The following is a 14,040-nucleotide window of genomic DNA, read 5'->3' on the forward strand; positions in this document are numbered from 1 at the left end:
CTTTGGTACAGGTATAAGGCCAAAGAATATTATGAGGCCCTTCCGGAACTGAAACTGGCCATTGACCAAATTGACAATGGCTTCTTCTCTCCCGCTCAGCCTGAGCTCTTCAAAGACATCGTCAACATGCTGTTCTATCATGACAGGTGGGTTCCTACATGGTCTGACTTGACGCATGAAAAGGGGACTAAAACTTTCCGAAGTAGCAACAACCACAAGCGGAATTTAGCACAGACCCTGTGATCCGATTAGCTACAATAAGCTTGGGGGCGGGGCATCCGCCACAAATGGTTAAGTGTTGAGAAGAAAACTCAAATCTTATTTCTTTTTCTCTTTCCACTGATACGTTAAGCTCTCACACACATACACATGATGACATTTTTACATATGGGAACCACAAAATGGTGACTATTCTTGTAGGTAAGATACGCATGCTTGAACAATCAGCAAATAAGCATTTAAAGTGGACTCTCTGCTCATGAATTTATTCTGTTTTTCTTCCAACCTCCCACATACAAAAAACAAACACAGATTTAAAGTCTTTGCAGACTACGAAGCCTATGTCAAGTGTCAAGAAAAAGTCAGTCAGCTGTATATGGTGAGTATGTGGTGGGTTTTAAATAGGTTGCCACGGTTTATTAATTGTTTCCTTTTTTGAACTCTCAATAACAGAGCCCCATTGACCAGTCAAAGCTAGGGAAGCTCAGTGGAGCACCTGCCTAGCACACACAGGGCTCTGAGTCTGACAGCTTTCTCCACCAAAACAAAAGAGGAGAGATCGCGTGGGTGAGAGAACTCTGCAGATGTTGAGGTCAAAATCTGTACTTTTTCCAGTTTGCAAGATGCACTGGGAGGGCTGTTCCAGATGTCGGAATTTGAAACTTCAATAACAGCTGTAGTTTTTCATAATTTAAAAAGAAAATCACCAGGGATTTGTATTCATTGAGCACCTACCATATTGCAGGCCTATCCCGGAAGCTCAGGATACAGGCCTCAGAGGTATGAGGGGCCTCTCCTTGCCGAGCTTGGCCCCTCTTCCCTCAAGCAGCCTATGACCCCAGGTTTCTTAACCAGAACTATACATCACAGTCACCAAGGCTGCTGGTTTAAAATACAGGTGACAACTCACCCTTCGGCCACATCAATGGATAGAATATGCCATTCGTATTTGAAACACGTGTCAAGATTATTACAAGACCAAGCCACAATTTAGTTGGATAAGAAGAGACCTGGTATTCTCCGAAAACTGAAAGATAAAGACTTCCAGATCAGTCTTGTGGTGGGGCCAGATTGCTAGAATGTGAAGTACAGGAAGAAGAGAGGGTTCTAGGTGATTATAAGCAAAACCTAGAGCCATGAATAAGCCTCCACGTGCAGTTATGCAGTCAAATAACCCTCCAGGCATGTCTTGAGAAAGCACAGAAGGGTACCTGAGGAGCAGTCTCTGAGTTGAGGCTCCAGGCAGGCTTCACAGACATCCTTTCCCACCCTTTCTCAGGGCAGGTGATAGGCCAAGTAGCACATACAGTCACCCTAGACAGCCCTCTGGGGTTGTAGGATGAGACCCCGGAAACCTTACGCTGCCCTGCAGCCAGCCCTCATCCGTTAGGTTGAGTCGGATGAATCTCCTAACAGTGAATAGACCCAAGTTCAAGTCAGTGGCTATGAACAGTGCAGCGGTGCTGGCGCAAAGTAACTCACTGACCACTTCCTGAACATGGAGGGAAAAAAGCCCATGCAGCTCCAGGAACTCAGGGGAAAGAAAACAGCTGCCTGGAGAAACAGAATTCAGTTGGAAGAGGGAAGGAAATCATGAGCGAGGACGAGGACTGAGGTCAAGGATGGTTAGACACAGAGGGTCTTCTGTTAGAGTTAAGCCCAGATCCAGAGACTGTCCACTGGGAGCGCAACATTTCGTTCATTCCTGCCTGATCGCTATTGCAGATTCCAGCTCTCTGCTCTTGACGGTGACTGCGTTGCTGAGCGTTAGTAAACGTGACCCGCATGGCTAAGAAGCCCGCTATCCATTTCAGTGGTTGTTCTTATTTTTATATTTTGCTTTATCGAGACAGAGTTTCTTTGCATAGTGCTGGCTTTCCTGGAACTCACTCTATAGACCAGGCTGGCTTTGAACTCACAGAGATCCATCTGCCTCTGCCTCTCAGGTGCTCGGAGTAAAGGTGTGAGCCACCACCTCCCAGCTTGTTTTTATTTTTATGTAGAAGTCTCTATGCCTGAATTAGCTGTCATGCTTCATTTTGGCATAGCTTAGGGTCTGATGATAGTTTAATTTTTTTAATTTTTTTAATTCGAATCACTTCCAATAAACTCACAGAGATCTTTAAAAAAAATAAGAAGCTATAAGTTAAATATATTTTATATGCTTTTACCAAAAAAAGTAAAATTTTGAAATATTTTTGATTGAGAATAAAACCTTAGTTCACCCTGTTTTGAGCCCCAGTGGAATTGTGGGAATTTAGAACCAACCTAATGGGGCCTTCCAAAGGAACAAGGGAAGCTAAATGGGCAAGTCAAGCTAATGTTCACTGGTTTTCAAACTTCTTGAGTCTTAGGTTAAACCTCTTTTTTAAATTTTTGAATGTACTCTCATAGATAGTGATTATTAGTCCCTTATTCCTCCTTTAGGTGGAAGAGAAGTTGTTCCGTTTATTTTTTAAGATTCGTTTTATTTTATTTATGTGTGTCTCTGTGAGAGGATGCCAAGTGTGTGCAGGTGCCCATGGAGGCCAGGAGAGGTAACTGGATCCCTTGGAGCTGGAGTTAGAGGCAGTTATGAGCTACTCAACAGGGGTGCTGGGAACTGAACTCAGGTCCTCTAAAGGAGTAACAGGTGCTGTGCTCTTAACCACTGAGCCATCTCTCCTCCTAGGTTTTTCCATTTATAAGAGCACATGGAAAATATGTCTTACATGCGAAAACACTGGAACCCTAGTAAGATTACCAATTAGAGAATTCCATCCATAAATTTTCATTCTCTCTCTCTCTCCCTTCCTCCCTCTCCCTCCCTCCCTCCCTCCCTCCCTCCCCCTCTCCTCTCTTCTCCCTCCTCCCTCATCTCTGTCCCTTCTTTTTGTCCCTCTCCCCTTTCTGTCCCCTTTCTCCTTCCCCTTCCCTACCCCTCTTACTCCCCACCTTCTCTCTGTGTATGTTCATACTGTTTCCCTCCCTCACTCTCTCTCTCACTCTCTCTTGAGAGATAGAGTCTCTTTCTAGTTAGCCCAGGTGGGTTTGAGCTTAAGATCTTCTTACCTGAGCCTCTTAAGGGCTGGGATTACAAGCATCCACCACTATGCCAAACCCATGGTTTCCCTTAAAATGAAAAATACTTTTTTATCCCTGAGGGACATACACTCTGAGCATGAAGAAAGCATAGTCTGCTCTAGCCAGCTGTCAGCAGAGCAAATACAGTTACAAGTCATTCTAGTTGGTTCCCGTGTGTTCCTCTGTGAAGTGTGCTTGGCCTAATGTTTGTCAAAGTGTGTCAGGCACACAGAACCTGGACTATATGTGCTTATGTTATTCACAGAATCAGAAAGCCTGGAACACAATGGTGCTCAAAAACATAGCTGCCTCAGGGAAGTTCTCCAGCGACCGCACAATTAAGGAATACGCCAAGGACATCTGGAACATGGAGCCTTCGGATCTGAAGATTTCCCTCTCCAACGAGTCTAGCAGAGGGATCAATGGGGAGTAGTGGTAGTAGAATACCTCTCGGAAAGGAGTAACTTCTTGTTGAACTTGAATATTTTTATAGCTTCGTTAATTCTGTTTTGTTATTGAATAATTAGTTAAGTGCCTCTGGCAATGGGAAAGGAAATGTATGGCTGTATTGGAGCTGAACAATAAAATGTCGAATTCCAGTTGTCAGTCAGCAGCCTGCTAGGATTGCTGGGAAACCGCTTGGAAATGTGTACTGCTATCTAAAGGAACCAAGGTAAAATAGTTTCACTACCATCGGAGTTCAAGCTCCAGGATGCTGTCTGTGTCCCTTCAAGCTGTGAAGGTGCTAATCTGGATAACTAACAAACAACCTAAAGTTAGGCTCACAGTTCTGAAGATGAGCAAAGGCCAAGTTCAGGGGGCTCACGGGTTCAGTGCCTGGTAAGAAACACCTTCTGGTCCCTCAATGGTCCCTTCTCATCCCATCTCTGGAGACACTGGCATTCCTACACTGGCAGCCACCTTACTCAGATATCCCCACTGTGGACATTTATAGCTGATCCATGACATGCATAGATTCCCCAAAGTAGACATTTATAGATGAGATCAGAGCGTATTAAATTCTGATTGTTCACATTGAGGATTTGGCTGATTCTCAAGTCAGACGACGATGCATGAACTAAAGAACATCCCATGTAGCTTTCTTTATTTAAACGGCAGGTGGCCTGTGGAAGAACCAAGGACTTCGACTCATCCCAGTAACCCAGTGCAGTTTTGCATAAAGAAACCACAGCTCAGGTGACATTTGTACCACATCTTCTCTGGAGATTCCCACTCCTCCTGGCCCTCATGCCCACTGCTGGCTCAGGAAGTCTCTGCAGAAAGAGGGCTTAGGTCAGCTCACATTTGGAATGAATAACTCAGCCCTGCCCTGATAGCCATTGCAGCACAGCTAATTGAGTCGCAATTAGCAAGAGTAGCTCTCACCTCACACTTCTCAGTAGCAAGGGGCTCTTACAAAGAAGGTTGTGATGGAAGCCTGGAGGGAAGACCACCATTTTGACCCTCTCTTTGTTCCTGTAGGCACTGCGTGCAATTTCATAGAGCTGTGAGAGATGCAAGGACAGAGTCAGAGGCCGTGAGACCCAGCCACCGGTCTAGTCAAAGGCCGTGAGACCCAGCCGTAGATCTAGTCAAAGGCGATGAGATCCAGCCACAGATCTCCAAGTCTGACTTCCCGAAAGGGAAAGGAACTTGGGGAGCCTCTCATCAAGTCAGACCCTAGGGGCCCCCCAGGTCTTCCACTGACTGTTTCTATAGCTGAGGACCAGAATGCCCATGACTAATAGAAAATACTGATGAACCATTCTTCCTCTCAAACCTTACTACAAAGGCCCAAAGGTCCCACTCCAGCACAGTTTGCTAGAGGTAACAAAGTGTCCCACTTAGCCACAGAAGTCTACCCCTACCCCAGAACTCCTCCAGACTAAGCAGCCAAGGGCGCTGACACTGTATAGATCAGGGAGCAGGACTCTGGGAGTGTAGAGCATCCCCTGAAATGTCAGAGACCTTTAACCTCTGACTGAAGGCCAGCCAGATGGAGAACTGGTGGAACTCTCATGTTACCTGCTTTCCATACTCCAGAGGCACCGTCCTGTCGTCTTCTCCGTGCAAGATGAGAAGCGGGGAGGACAGGAACTTCACACTGGGAGCAGATGGGAGAAGAGCACCCAGTTTAAGCATTCAACCTGAACTCTTAAGTTACCATATTAGTCATGCATGACGTTCGCCCAAAGCACAAGAAATAAAATCTTCCTTCCAAGGAGTCATAGCATTTTGTGTGCAAAACTTCACCTGGTAACTGCTTTATCCCCAGCCATGTTTCCCTCTGTTTGATTTGCTCACACTATTGAATTGAATTAATAATTCACTTCTATGTGGATTTTAATAATACTGAAGAAACTACACATTGAAATAATGGATTTGCATAGCATTAGTAGACCTTATCTTTTTCTTTATTATACTTCATTGTGTAATGCCTGGAGTATTTTAATTAAAAGTTTACAAGATAGGGAGATAGCCCCGTGGATAAGAGCACTGGCTTCTTCCAGTTAATGCCTGTAACAGCTCACAACCATCTGTTGTGAAGAGCCTGGCATCCTCTTCAGGCCTCCTTGGGTGTTGTTCATGCATGGTGCACAAAGTACCCACACATAAGATTGAAATCAATATTTTTAAAGTCTACAAAACAAGATAACTCAAAAATAACAAAATCTGCCACAGAACCTGGGACCTTCTTGTATCAATTAGTTTATTCCTCCCCATAAAAGTAGGGTGTGCATGTCAGTCCCAGGTGTGGTTTACCACCTGTGCAGCCCAGTTAGGGAATACAAATGTCGCAGGCGTGCAGAAAGACTTCCCCTCTCAGGGCTTGCTCAGATGCTTCCGTATCCTTCCAAATCCATCACTAGAGGTTACTGCTCAGAATGCTAGCTTTCCTCAGGTGCTGAAATAGGATCAAGGATGTACCAACAGCTGCCTATTTGGAAGCATTCTTAAATTATTTCTAATCATTATATTTATTGCTGGGTCTACTGGCTGGTTTTACCTAGGTTTGGGATACGTGGGGAATAAGAGCTAGCAGTCAGGGATTCCCATGAAGTTAGGGATCCCCCACACAGTCAGAGACTCCCTATATAGCCAGGGGTCCCCCATGTAGTCAGAGACCCCCTATACAGCCAGGATTTCCCCATACAGTTAGGGATTCCCCCATATAGTAAGACATTCCCCCATAGAGTCAGGAATAGCCCCATACAGTCAGGGATGCCCCATATAGTCAGGGATCCCCCATACACTCAGGGATCCCTCATACAGTCAGGGATGTGCCTCCCCTCCCCATGCAGTCAGGGATCACCCATACAGTCAGAGACTCCCTTATAGTCAGACATACCCCATACATCCAGGGACTCCCCCGTCCCCCATAGACTGATAGGCTTGACCCTAGCAGCCTTTCACAGGGCTCATAAAGATACATCTTTACCATGTCAGAGAAAATACTGGATTGGAGAAAGCATTGACACGAACAGGGGTGAACAGCAGACTCTAAAATGTGTAGAAACCCTGCTCCAGATCTAGCACCCACGTCCTAGAACTAGCATGAAATCCAGAGAGAAGGAAGGCCAATACAGAGTTCTCATCTAGTCCGCCATGTTGGTTACTCGAGTGAGAACAAGCATCTTGGTTGGCTTACTTTTCATCGCTAGGGAAGACAATCTTGTCCTCTTTAAAGGCATCCATAAGTGTGCTTAAACATCTCGGTAGCTTCTGGCAAATCTATTTTTACAAAAGAAAAACCAAAGATGTTAAAGCTTGTCCCACATCTGTCTAGGACATTTGGAAGGTCTCAGAACAACTTTCACAAGCAGGCATACAACTTGTTACATCCTCTCATTATGACCCCTAAAGAGTAACAAAATAGCCACTGTCTAGCCACACTAAACGTTAAAAAGCAAGTTTGGATCTTCAAAAGTGTTCCCTGTAATGGAAGAATTTGGAAGGGGGGAAGCAGAAATGAGCAGAGAAACAAGCCACATGTAAGTGCTACCATCAGAGATAATCACTGTTAATATTTGGTCGTAATTTCCTCCTATATTACTTCATTTCAAATACATGTGACAGTCAAGCTCTTATTCCTCTGCTCACAAGATAACAGTAATATGCAAAATCTAAAATGTGCTTCTAACACAAGCAGACTTAACGAGTTTGTTTAGGGAGCAGCATTCAGATTAGACCAATTCTGGTGAGGGTGTTTGATATGCAGGTAATACGATTCAAACATTCTAAATGGTAAGAGTGGTTTACTGTGATGCTTTAAAAAATATTTCAGGGCCGGGCGGTGGTGGCGCACGCCTTTAATCCCAGCACTCAGGAGGCAGAGGCAGATGGATCTCTGTGAGTTCGAGACCAGCCTGGTCTACAAGAGCTAGTTCCAGGACAGGTTCCAAAAGCCACAGAGAAACTTTGTCTCGAAAAACCAAAAAAAGAAAAAAAAAAAATTTCAGATTTTGACAGTGGCCACAAGACCCCAAATTCACCAACTGGCATTCTGCACACACTGAATTTCCTCTCTAATGGCAATCTGAGGTAAGCAGAGTAGGAGCTGAGTCTGCCTTTTAATACTGTGATCATGTCATCACATCACTGGCTCGTAAGCCCTAGAATGATCTAACTGAACACATGGAGCAGAGGACAAAAAGCCCCGTACAGACACGGCACCCTCCTCCCGCCTTCCTGCCCCTGTTCAGCTCTACTTCCACCCCACCCCCTGTAAATCAGACCCTAGAACTGTTTATCCTAGCACCCTCCAAGGATGCTAGGATTAGACGAAAGGACAGGCCACCTTGGCCTTCGAGGCCCTGTAGAGTTGGGTGGCGGCCTCTGCTCCTAACCTTTCCTCGCTAACCCCCTAAGTCTGACTTGGCTGCCGTCTGCTTCTAGAATATTATAGATAATAAACTCCATCGGAACATCCTTCCTTTTGCTTTTCTCTCAGCCACAGACCTCTACATTTTTGTCTCAGTGGATCTGAGCTAAGGTAACTTTTTTTTTCCTTTCACATTTTTTGAGATTATAGCTTAATTAAAATGTCTCTTTTCCCTTTCTTCCCTCCAAATCTTGCTATAGACCCACCCCTCCTTCAAAGTCATGGCCTCTTTTTTTCATTATTTGTTATTTCATGCACGCCCCATATGTATGTATGTACATATGTATGTGTATGTATGTATTACGCACATATATGCATATATGTATATGATGCTAAATATATAAATAATATATATATATATATTCCTAAATATAACCTGTTCAGTCTGTGCAAGGTTACTTGTATATATGTTTTCAGGACACTTTCTATAGAGGTTTTTCGTTGCCAACTATGAAGTCTCGCCTTCACCATTCCCTACGACACAGCATCACCCCAAGTCACCCCTAGACAGTATTCTCTTATTGGGACTGGTTTTCTACTTCGCCTGCAAGGATATAAGTTCTACAGTGGTGAAGATGGGTGCACAGACATTTCTCTTTTCTGCTGTTACCCTCAAAATCTAGACGACTTCCTGGTGTATAAAAGATGTTCAATAAATCTTTCCTGAAGGTGGAACAGCTCTTCTTATGCAGATATCCCCGTGTGTACCTTAAGCGACTAGTCATTTTTTTTTCTTCAGTGGGCCTGATTTTCAGGTTTCAGTCTTAGAACAGATTTTTACAAAGGCGAGAGCAGCAGAGTGTCACGTGATTCTTCTACTGTGGCTCTGAGGAGAGCGTGGAAGGATGCAGTGTAGTAAGAAGGACATCGCAAAGGGAGAGATGGGCTCAGAGTAGGCAGGCCAAGGCCAGCGAACCCCACAATTCTTTTTTAGATGGAATCTCACAATGATGCCAGGTGCGTTTTGCCCTCATGATCTTCCTGCCTCAACTTTCTGAATGACTTACGTTATATATACACGGTGCCACACTTTTTTAAAAAAAAAATTACATTTACAGTGTGTGTGTGCGTGCACGTGCTGCACCATGTGCACGTGGAGTTCAGAGGAAAACTTGTAGAAGTGGGTTCTCTCCTTAAACCTGTGAATTCTGGGGATCAAATGCAGGCCATTCAGTCGGCAGGTGCCTTTACCAGTGAACCATCTCGCCAGTCCTTGCTTCCCATTTTTTTTAAAAAAAGGAAAAAAAACATTAAAATTGAGCCTATAGCCTGCTGCCTGAAGTATGCTACTAGAGAAAGGACAGTGACTTCCTAAGTGCTACAATTATTTTAAGTATTTTTTTCTGATCTTTTAAAAGGGAGCTCACAATCCTGTAGGGATTAGTAACTGTAGGAGTTAGCAAACTGGCACAGGGCAGGGAGGCCAGTGCCAGTAAGCAGATGCCTGTCACACACTTAGGGCACGGTCCTGCTGCTTTGAGAGCCTGCTTGGGATCCGCCTGGCCTGCACGTGTCGTTGTTCAGCTCTCTGAGAATGATCTGCAGTCAGGTGCGGGCCAGCTATCCCACCCTACCTCTCCGCTGTCTTCTCCCTCCGCGTCCATGCTAAGGGCGAGTGACTAGGTTTATTTTCTTTTCTTTGTCTCCTGATTTGCCCCTTCCGGAACTGGGACTCACGGGAGGAAAGTTCAATAAGAAACACCCTTCAGCAATTCATCTCACATTCTGAAGGGGTAGGAAGAAAGCCAAGTCAATCTCCTCCCATCATCCCTCACTCCCTGACAGGGGAGTTGCCCTCTGAAGCTAAAAGGTCAGATGGTTACCCCCAGCCCAGTCCACAAAGGCAGACTCTTAATTTGCCTTCCTGACCCCCTTTCCTCTGTAATAAAACCAGATAAACATTCTTAAAATGCCAAGGGCGTAAAATCTGCCATTGTTTCCAACCTTCAGGACTGTGATCCCGTACGCTAAAACACTCCCAGCTTAACCTTGAGCCTCCACATCTGCCCCAGTCCTTCAGGCCAGAGGCTGCTCACCTCTGGCCTACTGCCTGGACCTAGAGGACTCTAGTGGTATCTGGGCTAGCCTCTGAGCCTTGCTTTCCCTCTCCTGTGAGTGGAGGTAAGGACAGCACACTGGGAGATGCTGGAAGCACGGAAAAGGATGTGTGTGGAGGGTGTTCCCGCACCTGTCTCCACCCTGGCTCAAACCTCATGCTCCTCCATTTCCTCGTTGCTTTACCTTGTTTTTAGGAAGTTCACTTAGTTGCAGGCTCTCTGTAAGCTCTACACACAGACACACACACACACACACACCAGAGCACAGCACAAGGCCACTCCCCTTTCTCCATTCTCCCCACCCTGAAATTGCCATTCTGTGTCCTCCCCTAAGACTCTGTTTAGCTCCCACTGAAACAGAATGAGTGGGCACTGGTTCGTTGTTGGAATCCTGCCAGCCACTGGGTACTCCCCTGCCCTGTCTTACTTAATTTTTTTTGTAACAATCTTGTGCATTAGACATTATCAGCCTCGTTATTTTTTCTTAATGGAAAACTCAGAGGAAGAGACAACTTAGGTGGCAGCAGGGGTGGGAGGGGTGGTCACACGGGTCTAGTGGCAGAGGCTAGGTTTGAACCCAAATCTGCCTGGATTCAGAGTCCACGCTCATCACTTACATCATCCTAATTCACAATTGGACCGAATCTCTGTGGTCACTTATGACTTCCATCATGTCCCCTCTCTCCAAACAGAGCATGGGGTGGAGAACCTGTGCCTTGCCCCGCCTCCACCTGTGTCACATGACTTGTGAGCGCTTACTCAATGGTAATGATCAGAGGGTGGTACCACAGGTAGTAGAAGCAGCTCCAATCCACTGGGGGCTTATTATGCGGGCACCACTGTAGTTGCTTTTTGTATGCGTGCATATTCATTAACTGTCATGGCAAGTCTGAATGCACTTCTCTTATCCTCGTTATAGATGAGGTGACTAACACGTGAAAAGCGATTAGCCCGAGATTACCCAGCTGTGAGCGATAATTCAGAATATCAAATCTGAGCAGTGAGACACCAGAGCCAAGGTTCTTAAGGACTTAAGAAATACTATAGGAGAGCTCACGTCTAAGCTGTGGGGCGCTGCTTCTGTCTGTCGACTCCGAGTTTGCAACTGTGATGGGGCACAAAAGCGACAGCCCTGGAGCAGAAGCTGAAAGTCCTTTGCATGTTGATCTTTCTCTGGACCAGCAAAGGACTGTACAGATGATCCTGGCTGGAGCTGCCGGATGGCAGCATCCAGTTAGCCGTGTGATCACGAACATCCCACAGCGCCACACCAGTAGGGGGGACATAATGGAGGCATGGGTTTATCATTGTGTGTCAACATCTGCAAACTTTAAGCCATTTAAACTTTCAAAATCTGAGAGAGGTTGGGTATAGTACACACCCCTGCAGCCCTAACTACTTGCGAGACTAAGGCCGGGTATCACTTTAGCCCAGGAGTTCTGGGCTAAAATATAGCACTTCTCCATGGTCTCTGTTGAAGCTCCTCCTCCGGCTCTTGCCTTGAGTTCCTGCCCCGATTTCCCTCACCGGTGGACTATAAATAAACCCTCTCTGCCGAAGTTGCTTTGGGTCATGGTGTTTTATCACAGCCAGAGCTGTGTCAAAACAAAAACAAAAATGTAAAAGTAACTAATACATCAGGCTTGGTAATGAGTGTCCTTGCACACTGGGCCGCCCTGCCAGCACCTGAACTAGTTGACAAAGTAAATTTCAAAACGTGTGGGATTCAGAAGTGTGCCTTAGGTCGAATATGTCCTAATGCATAAATTAGAAAATAAATCCCAAAATAAAATATTAGTTGATGCTGGGCATAGTGGCTCACACCTCTAATCCCAGCACTTGGGTTGCAGGCAAAGTTTTTGAATTTGAGGCCAGCCTGATCTACAGAGTGAGTTCCAGGATAGGCAGAAGTACACAGTGAAACCCTGTCTTGAAAAAAAGCAAAAAACAGACAAACAAAAAACCCTCAAGCCGGGCGGTGGTGGCGCACGCCTTTAATCCCAGCACTCGGGAGGCAGAGGTAGGCGGATCTCTGTGAGTTCGAGACTAGCCTGGTCTACAAGAGCTAGCTCCAGGACAGGCTCTAAAGCTGCAGAGAAACCCTGTCTCGAAAAACAAAAAAACAAAAAAACAAAAAAACAAACAAAAAAAAAACCCTCAAAACAAAACAAAAAACCCACCACCAACAAAAAACATTATTAAATGAGTAATAAACACCATCTCAAGAAATTTTCAAATAAAATGAAAAAAAACACAAAACCACAAGGAAGAGAATAATATACTCATTCTGACCCAAAAGGCTGGGAGGATAAGGCAAGGATGGAAGCTGAGGAAACAGAAGGCATTGGTCTGACGACGAGAAAACTTGACAAGATCACTGTCTCCTGTTGTTTGTAGCCTGCCAGTGACTCGCAGCTGCTGTCTCTGTCCTTCCTCCGTTCTCTACGTGGGGACAGCAGAAATGACAGGCCTTAGGCCTCGCTGCCTTGCACCCGTGTGGCAGTGGAGCTCACTCCCCTTGAGGACTCACACTGCCCGGTTCCTTATCCTAGCATTTCTTTCCTTTGTGAGGCTTTCCTCAGCACGCTCCCACAGCCCACCACACACAAAGTCCGTGCCTTGGGCTAGCGTCTCAGAGAATGTGTTAGAAGGCAAAATCTAAAGAAACCTAAATAATAAATAAATATCAAACAAACATGAACGCAAAGGTAAACAAAGGACAATAACATGTCCGTGTATCATCAGTATCAGAAAGGCATCAGTTCCCCCCAAACTGATCAATAAATCCAATGCAATCCCAACCAAAGTCCCAGATTTTTTAATAAATTGAAAAGAGTATTCCAAAATATGTATGAAAATGCAAAGGGTTAAGAATAGCCAAGGTAACACTAGAGAGATGGCTCAGAAGTTACGAGCACTTGTTGCTCCTGCAAGAGGACCCAGGTTCAGTTCCCAGCATCCTCATGGTAGCTCACAACCATCTGTTACTCCAGTCCCAGGGACCCTAATGTCCTCTTCTGGCCACGTTAGGTATACATACATGTAGCGCATAGACATACATGTAAGAAAAACACCCATATACATAAAATAAAAATTAAAAAGGAAAAAATTTAAGCATAGCAAAGGCAATGTTGAATGTGAACGAAACTGAAGAACCCATACAGTAAACATCAAGATATAGCAATGCTAAAGTGATAAAATGACATAAGTCACGTGAGAGTGGGCAATGAAGGGAACTGAGAATCCACCAACTGTGCACACGTGTGTCTACACATAAGCTCCATACGTGTAAATGCTGGTGCTGCAGAATGAGCAAGTTCATTTCGTAAGTGGTCCTGGGCTTGTGTCTACCTCCCCTCCACACAAGCATCCAAACCTGTGAATTGTAACTTTTAACATACAAGAAAACAATTCCTAGAAAAGGGCACAGAAAAATGTCTGCGTAAACTTGGGTAAGCAGAATTTTCTTCTACAAAACACAAAGCATACACTTCAAAAAACATTGGTGAATTGTTCCATAGTAAGTTTAGGAAGATTTCTTCATGGGAGAAAAAAAGAGGCCCAGCAAAATACTGTAAACTACCTGCAATACAATTTCCTAATGACTCATGAAGAACTCCCACAAGTAAGATAAAGCTCAATTTGAAAATGGGAGAAAGACATGAAGATGTTCATAAGAGATGGAATATCCAGATGACCAGTGAACTTGTACCAATGCCGAATCTTATTACTCAGCAGAGAAATGCAAATCAAAACTAGTGATAGACCAGCACATGGGCAAACCTGTGATACAGTCATGATGCTCACACACTTGGGGGG

The 14,040-nt window shown here is 45.0% G+C and overlaps 2 protein-coding genes across 3 annotated transcripts in view; one reads left to right on the forward strand and one right to left on the reverse strand.

The window, feature by feature from the left end:
• Positions 1–3,888, forward strand: part of Pygl (glycogen phosphorylase L) — a 29,907-nt gene extending 26,019 nt beyond the window's left edge. Inside the window, exons 18-20 of the mRNA XM_038335742.2 lie at positions 12–146; positions 532–598; positions 3,548–3,888. Coding sequence (XP_038191670.1) covers positions 12–146; positions 532–598; positions 3,548–3,715 — 370 coding nt within the window. The 3' untranslated portion in view covers positions 3,716–3,888. The remainder of the gene's footprint in view (positions 1–11; positions 147–531; positions 599–3,547) is intronic.
• Positions 3,889–4,528: 640 nt separating this feature from the next.
• The window catches only part of Abhd12b (abhydrolase domain containing 12B), a 31,282-nt gene continuing 21,770 nt past the window's right edge, over positions 4,529–14,040 (reverse strand). For both annotated transcript variants that reach the window (XM_038335744.1, XM_038335743.1), the window contains 4 exons: positions 6,932–7,014; positions 5,308–5,386; positions 4,669–4,787; positions 4,529–4,556 (listed from right to left, as the gene is read on the reverse strand). In XM_038335744.1, coding sequence (XP_038191672.1) covers positions 4,529–4,556; positions 4,669–4,787; positions 5,308–5,386; positions 6,932–7,014 — 309 coding nt within the window. The remainder of the gene's footprint in view (positions 4,557–4,668; positions 4,788–5,307; positions 5,387–6,931; positions 7,015–14,040) is intronic.

Source organism: Arvicola amphibius, chromosome 7, assembly GCF_903992535.2.
Source record: "Arvicola amphibius chromosome 7, mArvAmp1.2, whole genome shotgun sequence".
NCBI lineage: Eukaryota > Metazoa > Chordata > Mammalia > Rodentia > Cricetidae > Arvicola > Arvicola amphibius.